The sequence below is a fragment of the Taeniopygia guttata genome, chromosome 26 (genome assembly GCF_048771995.1).
Source record: "Taeniopygia guttata chromosome 26, bTaeGut7.mat, whole genome shotgun sequence".
NCBI classification, from domain to species: Eukaryota; Metazoa; Chordata; class Aves; order Passeriformes; family Estrildidae; genus Taeniopygia; species Taeniopygia guttata.
Window position 1 is genome coordinate 2034601 of NC_133051.1, and position 20233 is coordinate 2054833.

The 20233-nt window shown below is 53.6% G+C and overlaps 1 protein-coding gene across 1 annotated transcript; it reads right to left on the minus strand.

Moving 5' to 3' along the window:
* Positions 1-104: 104 nt before the first annotated feature.
* TREM1 (triggering receptor expressed on myeloid cells 1) lies at positions 105-7444 on the minus strand. The gene is made up of 8 exons (XM_030292059.4): positions 7268-7444; positions 5636-5974; positions 4742-5029; positions 3776-4102; positions 3071-3134; positions 2191-2306; positions 999-1048; positions 105-556 (listed from the first exon to the last, which is right to left on the minus strand). Exons 1-8 carry the CDS (start codon positions 7314-7316, stop codon positions 356-358), a joined length of 1434 nt encoding a protein of 477 aa, XP_030147919.2. The 5' UTR covers positions 7317-7444; the 3' UTR covers positions 105-355.
* Between the last annotated feature and the right edge of the window lie 12789 nt (positions 7445-20233).

Below are 20233 nucleotides of genomic sequence, written 5' to 3' on the forward strand. Positions count from 1 at the left end.
CTGAATTCTTGGGATTGGGACAGGGTTTGCAGCGGGACACAGCTGGGATATCCCACCCAGCCATGTCCACACTGCTCCTTTTCACAAGGCCAGGCCTCCACACCTGCCTCTCCAAGACTGCACTTTAATGGAATTGGAAAAGCAGATGTACAAGAGATCCCGGGGATTCCCCCCAGCTCTGCCTGACCCGAGCCTGGCAAAACCTAAAACAGGAGGGAGAGCTGAAAATGCTCAGGCAACACCACCCACACAGCAGCAAAACTCAGCTTGTGCATCCACACTCCTCCTACTCCTCATTCCCACTCTACTCCAGGTCCTTTTCCCCATATTTCTGCCTTGTTGGGGATTCTGTGCTTCACTCCCTGCTGGTCCTTGGGGACTGGGTGAAGGCGATGACGGCGTATTCCATGTGCTGGCAGCTCCCGGGAGCCGGGCTCGGCTTCACGTTGCAGTAAAGAGGCTCCTCCAGGCTGGAGTGGGATTGCACATCCAGGTTGATGTGTGCTGGCCCTTTGCTGTCATCCTGAGAACGTTCCCTCCTCCCAGTGCTGCCAGGCTGGGAAAAGAAAGGGAAAACACTCCTTAGCATGAGGCAGTGCCAGGCCACACTGCTGCCAGAAGGAGATTTTCCTACAAGGAAAGGAGAAGTGTCAAATTTTACCTCTGGTTGTGACAGAGGTGAAGGAACAGAGAACTCTTTCCTTCACCACCTCTTCTGGATACAGGTGGAGCCTCATGCTCTGACCCTGCTTGTCACTCTTCTCAGGGGTTACTAGAATTTGCTCCACTGGGTTTATTCCTACTGGAGTTTCCTTGCATTAATTACCCCCCTCTCTCTCCAGCTAGGAACATTCCTCTCTCTGCTGCCATTAAATTCCATTTCCCTCCTGTTTATAACCAAACTGAGCTCCAATCTCCCCACCAGGTGGGTCTGACAGCTCCTCTCAGACTGTGTTCAGGGGTTTTGCACCGTGTGGGAAATGTTTCATTTTCCTTACCTGTGCTGTGTCCTCTGGTCTGCCACTGGTGTCCTCTGCTTCTCTGTTACCTTTGGAACGAGGCAAAATCAGAGGGTTTAGATGTAAGAAATCCACGAGCAGCTCTGCCTGAGGAGCTTTGGGAGGGCTGGGGCATTGCCCAGTGCTGGGATGTGCCTCTGCCCTGGGGCTGGGGAGCACTTTGCTCTCTTTACTCCTCCTCTAAGGTGTTTGCAGGCTCTGGAGGAACCTGGGCTTGAATTATTCTGAGGGCAGGCAGGGAGGAACCTGCCTTGAGGCCTCCCAGCCTGACCTGAGGCACTGAGCTCACCTGGGGCCCTGCCTGGGACAATGCTGTCAGAGCCACCAACCTGGTCCAGGGGCTCCGTGGGGTGGAAAATTCCCTCCTCCAGCCTGAGCTTCCAAAGAAAACTCTGCAGTCTCTGTTGTTTGGTCTCAAGGCAGTTTATTGCAAGTTATCTAAAAGATTTTCTCCTTGGGCTGCTGTGGTTTGCTCACAGCTCAGGCAGAGGCACACACACACCCTGACATCCTCTCTGTCCCCTAATTTCTTCTTCTCTCCCCACCCAGGGCTGCTGCTGTCTTTTATATGGTACATTACGTGTTACATGGGTACAGTTTTTCCCCAATGCCTATTCCCTATATTAAATGGTGCTTTTCTATCTTTTATATGGTACATTACGTGTTACATGTTCACAGTTTTTCCCCATTGCCTATTACCTATATTAAATGGTGCTTTTCTATCTTTTATATGGTACATTATGTGTTACATGGGTACAGTTTTTCCCCAATGATATTACCAATATTAAATGGTGCTTTTCTACTCTAAACCAATCTGTGAGTGCCAACATCACCAAGAACATGGAGGGAAGAAGAAAAAAGAGGAGGAACAGGACCAGCCTACATTCCTCCATCTTAAAATCAAAACCCCCCTGTACAGGTGTTAAAACCCCCTTGTACAACACTAAAAAATTCTTCCCTCTACTTTGTGACTACTTCTACTCTAATATCTAAACTTTTGTGACTTCTTGTTCTTCCTGCAAGGTTGGTAACTCATTCCATGGCTCAAACCCAAAATCACAGCTGTTTCCAGCTGCCTGCCAGGGTCTCAGATGCTTCTGACCTGGGCCTGGAACCTCCAGCAATGTCTGAGGGACATTTTGAGTTCCACCACAATGCCAGCTGCACGTACCTGTTGCCAGCAGGAGCCTGGAGTACCTGACACCCAGGGCTGCAGAGGTGAGGAGGGCCAGCAGGAGCAGCAGGAGCAGCACCACGGAGAGGATGAGGAAGGTGTTCCCACTGCAGCTGCAGCAGAGGAAGGCAGTCACCAGGGTGGGATGGTTTAACAGCCCATCACCCAACAGGGACAGGTTTTATGTGCTCAGTTCAAGCACCTGGAAGGAGGGTCTGGTTCTCCTGCAAGATCTCCAGCAGGATCCTCCATCTATAGCCTGGGCAAGTCCCTGCTGAGCCAGAAGGGAGTAAGAGGCACTGGAGACCTTCCCTGGTTCCTGATTCTTGATTTTTCTACTTGACTGTATCTTCTGAGCTTTTCCTAAACCATTCTCCAGGCTTTAGAAACGAGCCACTGTTCAAAGCTCCGAGCACAATTCCAGGCTCTCTGGAGCAGGGATGATTCTGCTCTGAGGTGCTGCTGAGGCATTGAAGGCAGCAGATGTACAAAGGGAGGAAAATCCTCTACATTTAACTGGTAAATGGCATAACAGCAGCCAAGGACTGTCCCACTGTTAAACACTCAGACAGGAGGGTGCAAAGTCAAGGCTGAGGGGCAGAATCTGGGGGTTCAAGTGAAGTGCAGAGCCCAAAGAGAGAAGGATAAAGAAGCAGAGAGGCTCCTGCAGAAGGCTGTGACATGATTTTACCAATCTGCTTCTCCCTTTGGAATTTGGGTTTGGGCAGGTGCTGGAGGAGGAGAGGCCACCTTTGGTGAGGATCCTGTCATATCCAACTCCTCTAGGCAGAATCCAGAGTGCCCAGGGCCTGCCTGCCCCAGGTGTACAACAGGAGTAACTGGTGTGTGCTCAGGCTCAGAGATTCTCAGTCCTTACCTGTCACCCACAAGAATTTCTTCACTTTGGCTTTCAGAGTCTGGAAAACCTCCTGGAGGCAACGCTGCAAGCACAAACATGAGGAGAGGAATGGTCACTGTGGGGCTGCTCTGCATTCAGCAGCGACACCTCTGCCCCTGCTGTTCCCAGGGTTTGTCCCATGAGTGTGTCCAGAGCATCCCAATGTCCCCTCTCATCCTCTGCACTGCTTGTTCTTAGTGCTGCCAGAGCCAGGCTGCAGCCTGGTGCTGCTCTGCCATCACCAGGGGCCTCAGTGCCTTCCCTCACCATCCAAACATTGTCTGAAACAGAACCCACAGGTCCCAGAGCTGTAAAATCCCAGTCTAAAGTTGTTCCCTTGACAAGCCAGCGGAATGTCTTTGAAAGGCAAAGGATGAATGGCTCTAAAGGGGATAGAAAGTCTCTCTAAAGGGGCTGATGAATCGCTCTAAAGGGGCTAGAAAGTCACTCTCAAGAGCTGATATCAAACACTCAGGACAGCTGAAGCTGCTCCCAGGTTAAGGAGGAGCAGCACAGCACCGATGTGGATCTGTTCCCATCTCTGGCCACGGGGAGATCCAAAGCTGCAGGATTTGGGCAGGCAAACACAAGCAAGGTGGGAAGTGGGGTAGGCTGTGCAGCACAGGAGAGAGCAGGGCAGGGAGTCTGGAATCTGCAAACGTGTCCTGCCAGATCCATACCCACCCTTGGAAACGCTGAGCGTGACCTCCTCCATGCAGAGCAGACCGGAGCCGTCCTGGAGCGCGCACCAGTACACACCCGAGTCCTGCACCTGCAGCTGCTCCATGGTGATGGTGACAACACCCTGCTGGGTGTCATCCTGGATCCTGACACCTCCCCAGGCCGTGCTGTTCCCTGCTGGGGACTCGGCTCTGGTGCTGGCCAGCACATCACACATTTCCCCCTGCTTTGTTTTGCACCAGGCTTTGCTGACAGCCCCAAAGTCTGCGGTCCTGTAGTGACACTGGACAGAGATGTTGCCTGACTCCTTGGCTGTGTGCTGCTGGGTCCCTGCAAAACACCCAGGATGTGTGCTGAGACCCCAAATGGGATCCCACAGCGGCACCCCCTCCCCAGCACTGCAATACCTGGAGCTGCACCCACCTCCACACACCCCCTGCACACCCCCTGCCCTGAGCACAAGGGGGCTGCACCCCGATTCCCCACCCAGAGGTGTGATAAATCTGGGGATCCTGTCCCCCTCCTCTGGTTCCCTCAGAGTGGCACACTCAGCCCAGAGGGTCTGGAGGGGTTGGTGGCTGTGGGGTCAGAGCAAGAACAGTGCCTGACATGAGGGAGGGTCCCAGCAGCTCCCAGTGGGAACCAGTGCTGGAGCCACCAGTGTGGCCCTGTGGGAAGCACTTGGGATGAGCATCCCCATCTGTGGGACTCACAGGAGCCTCCCCTGAGGTTCCTGCCAGCCTGCTGGGAGCAGACAGAGCACGAAGAGCCTGTCTGGGCTTTGGCTGGAAGGCACCAGGATCAGCTGGCACTGTGCTGCAGGGACAGAGAGGGACGGGGTCACCTGGGCTGAGACCTGCCCACATCCACAGCTGGCTGCCAGGAGGGAAGGGCTCACTTTGGGCAGTGAGAGGGCAGCAGGAGCTCACTCTGGGAACCCTTGGGCAGGGAGAACACGGCAGTACTCACTCCTGAACACAGAGAGCACCACCTCCATTCTGCGGCTGAGCTCGGGGCCCAGGGCGCACCAGTACACCCCAGAGTCCCAGACCTGCAGGTTCTTCATGGTGACAACAAGAGCCTTTTGAGAGTTATACTCCACTGATGCTCTGTCTCGCAGGGATTTCATCTGGCTCTCCCTTGAAGCTGTTCTGCTCAGCAGGGCCGTGCAGCCCGTCTGCCCTCCTCGGCACCACACCATGCCGTACCCCGCCGGGCACTGCACCCTCAGCGTGTCCAGCTCCCACTTGAGCAGCTCTGTGAAACACAAGGTGGGCACTGTCAGTGCTGGGCACCAGACAGACCCTCCCTCAGGGAGCTGGGAGCCAGCAGGACCAGCAGGTCCGTGGGGCTCCTTCTCCCCCTGGGTGGGAGGGAAAGCCGGGGTGAGGCTGGGGAGGGGCTGGGGGGACCAGGGGAACTGCTCAGCCGTGGGGGACAGGGGGTAGAGCAGGGGAAGGAAGGATGTTGCTTCCTGACAAGGTTTGGCTTTGGGTGGGTGTTACGGTGAGCTCATGGCACCCTTTTGCCCCCTTTCCCTGTGACTCTGATCAAGATAACCCCTGGATCCTCCTTCCTGCCCCAACGGGGTTGGTGGGGAGCCAGGAGAGCCCACCCTGTCCAAAACCTATATAGACCCCTAAAACTTCCTGCTCTCTCTCTTTTGTCCCGCTCTCCCATGGACACCACAGAATAAAGAGAGCTGTTCCAACTTCCCTGGGGTAAGAGCCTCTTTTGAATACTTTTCCTTCTCCTGGTATTCCTCCCCTCACAGCCCCATATCTCTGAGCTGGTCGGATTCTTTGGGGGCTGCGTGGAGGGGGGGAAAACTACAGAAATTACAGGTGGGGTACAGGTACTCACCCTTGAAAACATTCAGTGAGATGGTCCTTAGCTGTGGGTATCCACCTTTGTAGCTGTTGTAAGCAGTACAGAAATACGTGTCCGAGTCCTCTGCCTTGAGGTTAGTCATGGTGATAGACACGGTCCTGCTACTCGTGTTATCCTTTATTTCAGTCCTCTTATCCCTGGATTGCACGCTGATTTCATAGTATGTGCGCAGGATTTCTTTACAGTCTCCAGATCTCAGGAGGCACCACAATTTTTCCTGGTGGTTAGTAGTCCACGCTTCATAAGGACACAGCACGTGAAGAGTGTCCCCTTCCCGTCGTCTCTGGACTTCTGGGGTTTGGCCTTGGAGACCTGGGAGGATCAGACGGGGTGAGGGAGTCCAACCCAATCCAATCCAATCCAATCCAATCCAATCCAATCCAATCCAATCCAATCCAATCCAATCCAATCCAATCCAATCCAATCCAATCCAATCCAATCCAATCCAATCCAATCCAACCCAATCCAACCCAACCCAATCCAATCCAACCCAATCCAATCCAATCCAATCCAACCCAATCCAATCCAATCCAATCCAATCCAATCCAATCCAATCCAATCCAATCCAATCCAATCCGGGCTGGACTCTCAGAGAGGGTCATGAGTTGTGTTAGAGTTGGAGATAGAGTCAGAGAAAGCAGTTTGTAGTTTTAGTATCCTCCTTTTATATAGTATATTAATGTATTTCACCATAGTTATAATAAAGAAATAATTCAGCCTTCCGAATTGAGTCAAGACATTGTAATTCCTTCCCATTGTTTTCACCTGCATTTACAATAATTCCCAATGCCCAGCTGCCCTTTCTGGAAGGTGAAGGGCTGCCCACAGCCCCTCGGGGCACACAGGGAACCTCTGCCTCCAAAATTCCCCCTGCTGGGACACCGATGGCTTCAAGAACTCCAAAACCCAAAATCCCTTCCCCGTGCTGAGTTCACCTGCTTGGAAATGGGAAGGGCAGCGTTGAGATTTGGGTTGGGCTGATGGGGGGAAGGAGCAGAGGGAAGCAGGCAGGGAAGCAGCTGCCCCGTGCCACTTGCCCAGCCATGCCAGGGTGCCACGTGCTGGCGGCTCTGTGCTCCCTGCAGGGCTGCCCCGAGCCAGGACTGCCCTCAGAGGAGCTGGGCAGGGTGGGAGAGGCTCTGTGCTCCCAGCACGGATCATCCTGGACACCTGGAGGAGCCAGGAACTGGAACCTGGAAAAGTCAGGGAACTGGAACCTGGAAATTCACCTGGAGGAGTCAAGGAACTGGAACCTGGAAAAGTCAGGGAACTGGAACCTGGAAATTCACCTGGAGGTTTCCAGGGAACTGGAATCTGGAAAAGCCAGGGAACTGGAACCTGGAAAAGCCAGGGAACCAGAACCTGGAAATTCACCTGGAGGAGCCAGGGAACTGGAACCTGGAAAAGTCAGGGAACTGGAAGCTGGAAATTCACCTGGAGGAGTCGGGGAACTGGAACCTGGAAATTCACCTGGAGGTTTCCAGGGAACTGGGGCTGCCCTTCCCTCCCAGCCCTGCAGCAGTGCCCAGCTCACAGCCTGGCTGGGTTGGAGGAGCTCCCGGGGCAGCAGGGCCTGGGGGAGGCTGTCCCTGTCCCTTCTCCTACCTGGGAAGCAGAGCGCCAGCAGGAACAGGGCTCTCAGCTCCACGGCCATCCTCAGGCCCAGGGAAGGGGCATCGCTGGGGCTGCCCGGCGTGTCCTGTGCCACTGTGGGTGCCCTTGGCCTCTCCTGCCTGGCAGTGACACAGCTGGGGGACGGGGAAGTGCCAAGTTCTCGCCTGGAGCGGAAATACCCCCCCATATTTTGTTACAAAATTCATATGCCGGTAATCTCAGGGTGCTTTTGGGGAAGTGGCTGTGCCCAGAGCACTGCCAGCCCTGGGGCCAAGGGGTGTTGCTGCTCTGCCTGGCTGGTGGCATTTGCATTGTCACCCTCCTGTCCCCACAGCCTGTGCTGAGGTCGGCCCACCTGGCTCCTCTTCCTCCCTGGCTGGTAAGAGAGAAGTGCTCCAGATTTTCATGTCACACAAGTTCCCTGCAGCTGCTCTGCAGGCCTGGGCTCAGCCAGGGTGAGCAGAGGGAACAGGGAAAAGCTTCTTCCCCTCCTTTCCCTCAGCCTCTCTGAGGAACTTTGCAAACCCACAGGAAGCCAGAGCTCCTGGCAAAGCCACGGCAGCTCAGCCTGGAGCTGCTGTGTGCATCCACAGCCACAGTCCTCAGCTCTGGGGACTCCCTGGTGACCTTCCACACCTGGTTCTGTCCCACACAGCTGCTCTGGGAAGCAGGAGCAGTGTCAGCTCTTATCTGCCTCCAGGTCAAGCTTCCCTGGCCTTTCTCTGGGTGCTCTAAGGGTGCTGGAGGAGACCTCTGCTTTGCTCTGCTCCCAGACACCTCCTGCTTCCACACTGGGAAGCGTGTCCCTCACCAGCAGGGCTTGGCTGAGCCTTTCTGCCTCCCTTCCAGCTCCCTGTGTCCTTCCCTGCCCTTGAAGGCAGCAGGAGCAGGGCAGGGAGCTGCAGCATCCCCCGGGCCGGGACCTGCCCCGCTCCAGCAGAGCAGCACACACCGGCTCCACTGACACCCCGGCTGCAAAGAATTTCCAATTAGATGAATAAGCAGCTTATTAACAATACATTCTGGCTAATCATTTTGTGCTAGCTATCTCTGCATTGTCTTGTCCCCAAATCCCTCTCTCATCAGGCACTTGATGCTCGGTAACGAGAAGGGGGAACACGCTCGGGCTCGGGTGAACAAATCCCAGGAGGCTGCAATTAGTTCACTTGCTGTAAGTGGCTGCCTCCAAACTGAGCCAAGATCTGTTCCCCAGCCCTTCCCACGGTGTTTGCTGCATCCACGGGAGGTCCTGGCCCAGGGGAGAGGCTCTGTGGGGCAGGACAGCTCGTGAGGAGATGCCCATGCAGGGCCTGGCATCTTGGAGCAGCAGGATTGTAATGAATTGGGCCTTTTGCTGCATCTCTGGCCGAGGATCAATGTGATTTTAATTATAGAATCACAGGGAAGAAGATGAATGTCATCTCAGGAGGTCACTTCATCCAGCCCAGTGACACAGCAGCATCAGGCCTGTCCACGGCATTTCTAAAGATGTCTTTAAGCAGTTGAGGTTGCAGCGTTTTCCTGTTCCAGTGCTGCACCAGCCCCATCTGAACACCCTCCCAGCTCTGCCTCTCCCTGCTCTTTGATGCCGAGCTCCAATTTAATGTCTTTGTGCCCACTGTGACCTCAGAGATCAGATCCTTCCCCTCAGCCCTTCTCCAGATGTTTGCACCCCAAATATTTCAATTTTCCCTCCTCAGATAAGTTCCTGACAACTCGGGTCATTTTCCACCCCTTTCACTGAACTCTGTTATCAACCCACCTCTTCCATGACTGGTTTGATCCTCCAAAGTTCCTTTGGAGCTCAAGGATGGAACCATCCCCGTTCTGCTGCCCTCCAGGAAATCCTGGAACTGCCGCTGGTTGCAGTCGATTGACTCTGGCTGCTGTCACACCCACAGAAGCTTCTCTGGGTTAGAATTTTCTGAAAATATCGGGGTTTGGGGTTTTTTTGGGGTTTTTTTGGGGGTTTTGGGGTTTTTTTTGGGGTTTTTTGGGGTTTTTGGAGCAGAGGGCGCTGCAGTGGCGGAGCGCGGCCGCCAGGGGGCGGGGGAGGCTCAGGAATGAGCCCCGGGGAGAGCGCGAGTCCCGCGGGCGGGGACGGCACCGAGAGCCCCGAGAGACCCCCAAAACAGCCCGGAGAGACCCCCGAGACAGCCCCGAGAGACCCCTAAAACAGCCCGGAGAGACCCCTGAGACAGCCCGGAGAGACCTCTAAAACAGCCCCGGTGAGACCCCTAAAACAGCCCGGAGAGACCCCCTAAAACACCCCGGAGAGACCCCTAAAACACCCCGGTGACATCCCTGAGAGCCACCTGTGACACCCTGAGAGACCTCAGTGACACCCCTAAAACATCCCAGTGACAGCCCTAAAACATTCCAGTTACACCCCTGAGACAGCCCCAGTGACACCCCTGAGACAGCCCGTGACACCCTGGGATGGCACCGAAAGCCCCGGTGAGAACCTGAGAGACCCCAGTGACACCCCTGAGACATCCCAGTGCCACCCCTGTCACGCCCCCAGTGCCACCCTGGCACCCCTGAGACAGCCCAGTGCCACCCTGGGACCGCATCGAGTGCCCTGTGCCACCCCTGTCACCCCCCCCAGTAACAGCCCTGTCACAGCCCCAGTGCCACCCTGGGACACCTCCCCACACCCCCAGTGCCACCCTGGGACACCTCCCCACACCCCCAGTGCCACCCTGCCACCACAGGGACCCCTCCCACAGCCCCATCCAGCCTGGCCTGGGACACCCGCAGTGACCCAGGGGAGCCACAGCCCCTGTCACAGTGTCACCGTGTCACCGTGTCACCGTGTCACCGTGTCACCGTGTCACCGTGTCTGTGACACTCAGGTGGCTTTGTGCCATTCCCCGTGTATCACCTGAGGACAGGCGGGTCCCCAAACATGGCAGTTTGTCCCCAGTTTGTCCCCGCCGAGCCTGGCTCCTCCACGCTGGGAGCTTTGGGAGGAGGAGGATGGAAATTCCTGTCAGACACCAGAGCAGCCCCTGGATGCCCGGCAGTGCCCGAGGCCAGCCTGTCCTCTGTTGCTGCTCTCACCTGGCTGGTGGCATTTATTTTGTCACCCTCCTGTCCCCCCACCCTGTCCAGCCTGGCCTTGGACACCACCAGGGATGGGGCAGCCACATTTTCTCCGGGAATTCTGTGCCAGGACCTGCCACCCTCACAGGGAGCTCCAGGCTTGGAGCACCCTGGGGTGGTGGGAGGTGTCCCAGGGTGGCACTGGGTGATCTTTCACATCCCTTCCAACCCAAACCGCTCCACAACTCAAATATATTCTTGCCCCACTGCAGCGGGCTGTAAAAACGCTTCTTCCCAAACCTCTGAGCCGACTGCAGACCCAACACCTGACTCGGGTGTTGAGTCTGGGGGTCTCCCAGGATCCCCCCAGGCCCTCCCTGGCACACAGCCACGAGCTGCATCCTCAGCACAGCAGCACAGAGCAGCCCCTCAGCCTCACCCTGCAGGGACCGGGGGCACCCATCCCAAACAACCCCGGGAAGGGAAACCTTGGGATGAGGGAGAACGGGGTGGGGGGACTCTCAGGATAAAGTGGTCAAGGATGGCTCAGGGAGAGGGGAGAGGGGCAGGGGGAAGGTGGGACCCCCAGGCTGGTGGGGAGGGGCTGCCAGACCCGCCGGACCCCGCTCGGAGAGCCGGAGGAGAAGAGGCCCCACAGCAGCAGCTTAGTGAGGGGTGTTTGGTCTGTTCCACATCAATGGGGCGTCCAGCTGCGGCTGAGGATGAAAGCAAGAGAGAGAGGGAGGATTAAAGGCTCCCGGGGTCTCCTCTAACCCGCCGGAGACTCGCCAAGAGGGCAGTGTGAGGCTTTGGGAAGGCTTCTTCATATGGAAAATATTATGGGAGGGAGGGAAGGAGGAGGGGGAAGGGAGCAGGGAGAGAGGGAGGCTCTGGCCACAGAGTGCTGGGGGAGGAATGACCCCTAAAAGGCTTTTGGAGTGGCTTTTGGTGCCCCACAAATGCTGGTGGGGCACAGGTGAGATGAGTTTGGGAGCCTGGAGATGGCAGAGACACGGCAAGAGGGAAGGAAAGGGATGAAAGGAAAGTGGAGAATGGGAGCAAAAGGGAAAGGAGAGGGGAGAGTGGCAGGGGAGGTGGTGACAGGCAGGCTGAGGGCTGGCAGGGGATGGCAGGTGGGAGCTCTGCTCCCAGGAACGTTCCAGGGACGGGGAACAAATTCCTCCCAGCAGTGAGACATTCTGCACCAAGCAGCAGGAGTTTCCAGCGGGGTTTCCTGTCAGAGGTGTGGAGCCCTCCTGCCTCTGGGGCAGGATAATCCCGGGAGTTAACACCCAGCCCTGCTTATGGCCAGGATGAGGGACCTTTCCTGCCTCCTGTTCTGGCTGCCACCGTTTCCCTGCTTCCATTCCTGGGGTTTTCTGCTCCCCCACATGTGGCATTCCTGGTGTCATCAGCCATTCCTCCCCACTGCTGGCACCCACACTTCCCTCTGTCCTGTGCTGCTCACACCAGCACCCAAATCTGTACCCTGGGCTCAGGGATATTGAAAGATTTGGGCTGAAAAACACAGATTTTCCCTGTGACACGAGCAGGAACACTCCCACCACGCCAGGCTGCTCCAACCTGGCCTTGGACACCTCAGGGATGAGGCAGCCACAGCTGTGCCAGGGCCTCACCACCCTCACGAGGAGAAATGTCCAGCCTGGCCCGGGTTGCTGCGTTCTTGGCCATCGCTGCAGCAGCTGAAAGCATTCCAGATGGCTCAGAAATTCAAAATGCAGAGTTGGGAGATGTGCCCTGACCCCCCCAGGATGGACACACCTGCCAGGTGAGGAGATTTCTACAACCACAAAGATCCTGGTGCCTTGTGACTCCTCACAGAACGAGTGGATTTTACCAGCAGAGAGATCACTTCTCCCTCCTCCCTAGAAAACACTTCTTGGTCTCTGCTCCAGGGTGTGAGGAATTTCAGATGAAAACCTCCAGGTCTGAAGTGTCAGAGGAGCAGCCACCCCGAAGGTGCTGCTGGGTTTTGGGACAGCAGCTCAGCTCTGATCTTGCTGGGCACTCGCTGGACCCACTCTGGCTGCCCTGACATCCCAAAGCTGAGTCTCTTCCACACTTCTAAATAGTTGGCAAAGCCTTTTCCCCCCTTCCTTTGCCCAGCAGGGCACAAATCCCTTTGCCCCCAGTCTGGAAATCTGCTTTCCTGTCCCTCCCTTCCCTGCCTTCCTGGGGAGCCAGCGTGGATGCGGCGCTGCCGGCCTGCCTGTCTGAGCTGCTGCCTTAAGAATAATAAACAAATTCCTAAATGGAAGGATATTCTTTAAACCTGCCTTGTGCTGCCTGCCAGGGAATGCAGAGCCCACCTCCTGTCCCCCTGGCTCTCCTGAAACCTGAGCTGCTTCGCTGTGGAGCTGCTCGGTGGCCTCTGAGTGCACCTTCCCCCCTGACCCCGTCTGGATTCTCCTGTCCTTCTCCTGACACGCTCCCAGACAGCTCCTGCCTCACACTCGCCCCAGCAGGGGCTGGCAGTGCTGGCAGAGCTCGCTGTGCCCACCCCACAGCTGGGCACACCGAGGGTTTGCACAGGGAGTCAGTCATGGACTCATGGAACCATGAAATTGGGCTGGGGGGGCCTTAGAGATCACCCAGTGCCCCCCCCTGCCATGGCAGAGACACCTCCCACCACCCCAGGCTGCTCCAAACCCTCACCCTGGACACCTCCAGGGATGGGGCAGCCTGGGAATTCCGTGCCACCCTCCCAGGGAACTATTCCTTCCCAATAGGAAGCCCCTGTGCAGGTGATGCAAGTCTGCAGGTGCTCCTGGATTGGGACTATTTGATCTTCAATCATTTGGGAAAATCCCCCAGGTTTTGTCCTTTGGCTCTCAGTCCTAAATAGATTTTAGCTTGTGACCCTGCCCTCTGTCCCTTTTCCCATTGTCACAATCCCCTCCCTGAGCTCACCTTTCTCCTTCCCCACTCCTCTCTCTGCAGCTCCTCTGACACAGGGATGCCTTTCCCTTCCTCCTGCACCTTTTGCTGGGATCTTTTCCCACCTTGCCCTGCTCGTTCCCTGCTCCCAGCTCCCCCAGCTTCCCCCCTTTCCTCCTCAGTGCCCATTTTCCTCATCCCAGCACTCCCAGCCCTCAGGAGCCGATGGCAGCTGGAGGCTGAGCAGCCCCTGGGACCCTCTGGCCCTGCCACACTTTTCAACCCACTTCTCATTTTTCTTCTTCTCCTCCTGTAATTTATTGTTTTCGGCTCTCCTCCTCCTCAGTTCCTGCTGAAGGGAACTCATCCCCTGCCTCTTCCCTCTGTTTTCATCTTGAGAAACAGGGAAAAACCCATTTTGCTCTTTCCCCAGCTCCAATTCCCCTTCCACCCCCACACCCTCCCACCTCCCTTGCCAGCCCTGGAACCTTTCCCTGGTAGTGTTGCTGTAGCTGTTCAATTAAAGGAGCAATTACAAAATCAATCAAACCAAAGCAGAGCTGAGCGCCGAGGGGGGCTGGGCTGGGGACAGGGACGGTGCCAGAGCCCGGCCCAGCCCAGGGCAGCTCTGCTCAGTGGTGGGGACACCGAGGACAGGCTGGCACTGCCACCACCAGCCTCACACCCCCTGCAGAACTCCCCGGAAAAGCTGCTGGTGGTACCCATGGTTTGGATCAGCCATTCCGTGGTTTTAACAGGATAAATCCACACGTGGATTGGGTTTTTCTGTGATTTCTTGGGGTTTCTCCTGCTGCTTCCCTTTCCCCTTTGGATGGGTGTTCCCAGAATCACTGTGTCCCTTTTGTCACATGCTGTCACACACCAGGTGACACTCGCAGTGTCTCACTCCCCACCCTCCCTGTCTCCTTGGAGCTACATCCATGATTTTCACTGCTGGAATTCCCTTCCAGCACCTGCAGGCCTCTTGGTGCTGTCACAGCCAGCCTGTCCCTGGCAGAGAAGGACAAATCCTTCCAAACTCATCCCAAACAAGGCAAGATGAGCTGCAAAATTAGTTGGATTAAGAGGAAGTTGTACAAAGCAGATGAGTTTGGGTTTATCTATGGGCAGAACGCTGACAGCTTTCCACAAGGAATTCGGCTTTGCCACAAGGATTTCCCCAAGGAGACCCAGACCCTGCTCCTGGTCACACCAGGGAAATTTCCCCCATCACCACCTCGTCCCTGGAAAGGCTGAGGCAAACCCAGGAGAATTTGGGATGGAAAGGATGGGAAAGGCTTTGTTGTCTTCTTGGGAAAAGATCCATGAAAGGAGCAGCTCCTGGGATGGCCCATCAGGACCCATCCAGCACCTTTTGCTGGGAGGGACTGGTGGCTTTACTGGGGTGATTAAAGAGCTGCCATTAATGGCTTTATAATTCAGATTGTCCTTTATAAACTCCCTTTTCAGGCCTGGGTGATGTCGTGGCCATAAAATTCCATCCTGAGCTTAAATTCAGATCCAACAAAGGGCTTGGTCTGACCGCTGGGCTCTGGGCCCGCTCCTCAGGGATGGAAGGGAAGAGGGACTGGAGCCATTTCACGAGGAGCTCTGATCCCATCCTCAGCCCTGATTCTGCACAGTCAGAGAAGCAGCATCCCAAAGGTTTATCATTCCTTTCAGAGCAGGAATCTGGCAGCATTCCTGGGGCAGGAGTCCAGTTTGGCTCTCCTCCTCAGTGAGCAATCCCAAAAGCCCGGTCACCCTGCGGCAGTCGGGGCTGTGAGGGACAAATCCACCTGCCAGGATGCTTTAAGGAGGTCCCCATCCCTGGGCTTTTGTAGGTTTATTTTCCAATTTGGCCACCCCCAGCTCACCAGAGGTTGATATCTATTAAATATTGAAGATAAGCACACAACTTCCCCCTGTTCCAAGTTCCCATGTCTGATGTTCAGTGCTGCTGCAAAACTCCTCCATTTCCCCACCCACCTGGAAACACAGATGAGGAGGGCTGGAAAGGCAGGAATTTGGCACAGGGGTGGGTTGATTTTCCTGCCCCTTATCAGGCTGGTGCCAGGTTATCTTGGATTGTGCTGATACCATTCAGGGTGGATTTACTGGGTGTGCCCACGGCCTTGGTGTTTGCATAAATCCAAGGAAATCAGGGGCTGTTCCCAAGCACTTTAAAGCCTGAAACATCAGCCCAGCTGTGCAGGTGATGCAAGTCTGCAGGTGCTCCTGGATTGGGACTATTTGATCTTCAATAATTTGGGAAAATCCCCCAGGTTTTGTCCTGTGGCTCTCAGTCCTAAATAGATTTTAGCTTGTGACTTTCACACAGGTCCCTTCCCTGCAGCCTTTGGTCGGAAGGATCAGCTCAGAGCCTGGATGAGATTCCCATTTTTCCTGGTGGGTTTGGGGCCTGGGAGAAGAATATTATGGGAATGACCTGAAATCCCGGGTGGGACAGGGAAGGATGGTGTTTCAAAAGCCTTTTTGTCCCAAAGCCACCAATCTGTCACCCACCCCTGGCTGTGCATCCACCCATCAAGGCACGGCTGGCAAAGAGCAGATCCCAGTTTAGGAGGGAGAAAACTCACCCGGCTCCTTGGAAAGCAGCAGATGAAAACTCCAAATGCTCTGCTGGGCTGAGAGATGCCAGTCCCAATTCCCAGTTTGCTGGATGGAGGTGGATAATGGACCTGAACACGCTCCCACTTGCTTTCTGCCAGGTGGGGAATCGCAGTCCCCTGGGAACTGACTCAGGATCTGTGGGGGTCTCGCTCCTGCCTTGCAGCAGGATGAAAAATGGGATTTTTTTCACAGTGAGACCCTGGCACAGGTTGTCCATGGAAGCTGTGGCTGCCTCTGGATCCCTGGCAATGCCCAAGGCCAGGCTGGGCAGGGCTCGGAGCAGCCTGGCACGGTGGAAGTGTCCCTGCCATGGGATAAAATTATTTTTAAGGAATTTAATGTCCCCCCAACCCATCGTGTGATTCCACAAACACTCAAATCCTCTGCTCCCAGATCCCAGCCTGGCATTCCTGCCAGGCTTTGCTCCCAGCCCGTGTCCCTGTGCAGGGACAGGGACACAGCCACGTGCCCGGGTGGTGGCACCTCTGCCCATGTCCAGCTGCCCGTTTGCCATCTATATTTGGTCAAAAAAAAAAAGACTGGGAATTGTTTGTTTGTGGTTCCTTGGAAACCCCCCCGTGGAAATGGCTCCTTTTGTTTGGTTACTTGGGAAAAGTATTTTCCTCCCCTTCTTTCCCTGTTTTGAAACCCGAGAAAAGCCAGGCTTTAAAAAGCCCAGGAATATCCTGGAGTGTCAGCAGAGCTCTGCCCGTGGCTCTCCCTGACACTCTGCTCCACCTTCCTGCACATCCTGACAATGGAAACACCATTTAAATGTCCTCCAAGTTTCTCTTCCCATTGAAAGAGGGGATTTAGTCTCTTTTTTCTTTTTCTTTTTTTTTTTTTTTAATCAGAATTAATGTGATTCTAATGTGTTCCTTTTGATCTTCAGGGGATTTTTTACACTGATGATCCCTAATTTCGAAATTTTTTTTTTCTCCCTCTTCTTTTTTTTTTTTTTTTTTTTTTTTTTGTTTTAATTGTTTTAAAAAGCTTTAGCGAAAAGGGGGAGAAAAAAAAATCCATCCTCCTTCTTTGGCACATCTTTAACCTTTAAGTACCTCTGGAAAAAAATGTTTAAAATATATTATACATTTTTAAAGAGGGTGCGTTTGACAGGTCAGTCTCAAACCTCTCTCTCTTTCCTTGCGCTGTGTTGGAATAAGACAATTTTGCAGCTTGGATTTTTTTGACAGTTAAATTGCAATGTAGGCAGAGGGTGGAATAGGGATCCTGTCTCTTTAACTCTCGAACTAGACAAAGACTTTTCCCCTCTGAGAGCTGAGCCCGGGATCAGAACTGTCAGATGATCTCGTAGCACTTGGGAGAGTTTGCAAAGTCATAATTATATCTTTTAACCTGTCTTGCTCTTTGCAAAAGAAAGGTCCTATTATATTGAAATGAGATTATTAGCCATCAAATACTTTCTTTCTTGGGATTCTTCTTTCCTTAAAAAAAAAATAAATATATATATATATATGTATATAAAAAATTCAAATACCTTAACTACTTTGCAATTGAATTTTTATAAGATTTACTTTTCTCTAAATAAATGTTCAGGAGCAGCTGGTTTTTTTGAAAGTGTTTTTAAAAGGGTGTTTTCAATATGCAGATGCAAAAAAAAAGAAAAAAAGTCAGACTAAATGTCTGAAATGTCACCTGGATAATTAAAGGAAGGTAAATTTTCAGGGCTCAGTTCAGGTTTTTTCCCTAACCCTGGTGCTTTTCCTCATTTCAATGCCAAAAATATATTTTCTCCCATAACCCAAACATTTTCAACCTTCCATTTTCTCTTTATTTTTTTTTTCTGTCTTTTCTTCCTGAGAAAATGAAAATGAAACCCCAAATAACTGGAAAGGGTTTTTTTTTTAATCTCCACAATTAAAACCCCCACACTGCAGTGTCAGTGTGGGCTGGAACAAAAGGGGACGAGTGCTTTAAAGGAATTAAGGTGTCACCAAAATCACAGGAAAATCCCATCCCAAATTCAAGGAAGAGCCTCTTCAAGGAGCTCACCCAGTACCAGTTGGTACAACAGTTACACCCAGGCAAAATTTGGAATTTGAGATTAGGAAACGGCAGATATTCAGCATCTTTTAAAATATCTGGCTGAATAAGGATTGAAAGGATATAAAACAGTGGAAATTGGAAATCTGTGGAAAATCTGGGCCTGATCCCAAGACCTCTGAAGCCAATGAGGATCCTTCCACCTGCCCAGTGACTCCAGCACCTTTTGCTGGGAGGGACTGGTGGCTTTACTGGGGTGATTAAAGTGCTGCCATTAATGGCCTTATAATTCAGATTATCCTTTACAAACTCCCTTTTCAGGCCTGGGTGATGTCGTGGCCATAAAATTCCATCCCGAGCTTAAATTCAGATCTAACAAAGGGCTCGCTCCTGGTCCAAACTCCCAGGGTGACAGGAGCTCACCACTGGTTTATGGGGCGTTTTAAGACATTAAGAAATTAAATTTTTAAAAATAATTTTTAAAATTCTCTGTAGGGTCCTGCAGGAGTCTCTATCACTTCACCACCATGAAGTTTAAGACAAGGGGAACTGTTACCATGAGTAAAATTACTCCCAGTGTGTAAGTCTGGTGTGTGTTTGGTGCACACCTCAGCTTGTATTTTCTTTTTCTGTTGACCAAATTCTGGTTTTTTTTTAATTCCAAAGCCTAAGAGCAAAGTTCACTCTTTAACCCCTGATGAACCACAGCAATATCTCCTCACACACAACCAGGTGAGTGACAGACCAACCCCACCCACCCCGTGTCACACCAGGCCCTGATTTGGAACCAAACCACCTCGGGAAAGGTGGTTTCGATGGAAAGAACATTTTTCAGGACAGGAAAGTTCAGGATTCACTGAGCTGCACATCAGCACCTGCTGAATGTTCCAGAAACCCCGGCAGCTGCTCAGGGCTTCTGTGTCTCCAGAGCTCCCTCGTGCTCCTTGGCTTCTGAAACCTCTCCCTGCTTTTAATACCCACAAACTAAACCTACTTGAGCCTCTTTCAAACTAAAACCACGCATTTCCCCCCGGTTTATAGAACAAAACGTTCAAGGAAATTCCTGGACACTCTCAGCAGGTGTTCTGTGTCCCTCCAGCTTTGGGTTTTCCTGCTGAAGCCGTAGCTCGGAGTTCAAGGTGGGAGCAAACGTCTGCTTTCACTCCTGCATTTTCGCCCTGCTGTTTCTTTTCCAAGGGGAGGATTTCAGAGCAGAGAGTGGCAGATATTCATGGAGTGCCTGCCTGAGCTGCCTTTAATTGTCCCTGCGTGCTGGGGAGCCAGGAGATAAGAGCAGAGAGCCACTTCAACCTGTGTGAATTGGCAGTGGCCCCCTGACTCGCTGGAGCAGCCTCAGTTTACACCACCGAGGCTCTGACTTGGAATTTCAAGGCCTTCCAGTTGCTATCATAAATATCTCTTCTTTTTCTTGGCAATGAAGTAATCTAGAGAGTGGTTCCAAAAAATTAAAAGAAGCTGTTGGCAGATGTATCTATTAGTTTGAGCTGGAGGGTTTTGGCTTTTTTGGAGGCTTGAGCTCAGACGTGGTGTAGCCTGGAGGCTTCTGGACGTCCACAGTAGCTTTACCTTTGGCTGGGCTGTTGTTCCTGGAGGAATGTGCTTTGTTGAGGTATAGGAGAGGTTTAAATAAGAGGTCAGGGAAATGGGGAAGGGGAAGAATTCCAAAGCTGCCCCTTGTCTCCCTGACGGCCCCAGCGAATCCCTGAGTCCCAGGGGTGAATGTATGTTAGGCCATGTGAGGTGATATCCAACTTTGCCTGTTCAAAACACAAAACCAGCGCCTTTCCCAAGGGCAGACTCCTTTTTTTCCCCTGTAAAAAACCCTCCCAGCCTCCTGGGAGCAGAATTCCTCGGCGGGGCTGTGCTGGGGAAGCCCGGCAGAGCCAGGCCTGCCATGGCCGGGGCGCGGGGCTGGCGCCGCTCTGGGTGTGGGTGTAAACACGAGCCAGGAATGCCAAAACCAGCCAGGTGTGCCAAGCCCGGCGTGCCCCAGGTGTGCCAAGCCCGGTGTGCCCCAGGTGTGCCAAGTCCAGCATGCCCCAGGTGTGCCAACCCCAGCGTGCCCTGGCTGTGCTGGGCTGGGGCCTCCGCAGTCTCTCCGGAGCCATCCATGCCCTGCTCCCAATTCCAGGGGATGTGGAAGTTGCCTCTCCTTTGGCAGCCCCTGGAGGGCTTCCCTGAAGTTGAAAGTGGCTTTGCAGAGTAGGGCTGGGGGAAAAACGAAGCTGTGTTTTGGAGGAACGAGGTTTTGGTTGGTGGAGCTCACCCCAGAGGGACCCACGCGTGTCCTGCTGGTCCTGTCTCCAGCCTGTGCTCACATCACCTACACAAATCAAGGTGAAACTCTGTATA

Coding starts and splice junctions, on each gene's coding strand:
- TREM1 (XM_030292059.4), bottom strand. CDS start 7,316: ATGGCCGTGGAGCTGAGAGCCCTGTTCCTGCTGGCGCTCTGCTTCCCA. Junction 1,049..2,190: donor CAGGCTCCTGCTGGCAACAG/GTACGTGCAGCT, acceptor CTCGTTCCAAAG/GTAACAGAGAAGCAGAGGAC. Junction 557..998: donor GACCAGAGGACACAGCACAG/GTAAGGAAAATG, acceptor TTCTTTTCCCAG/CCTGGCAGCACTGGGAGGAG.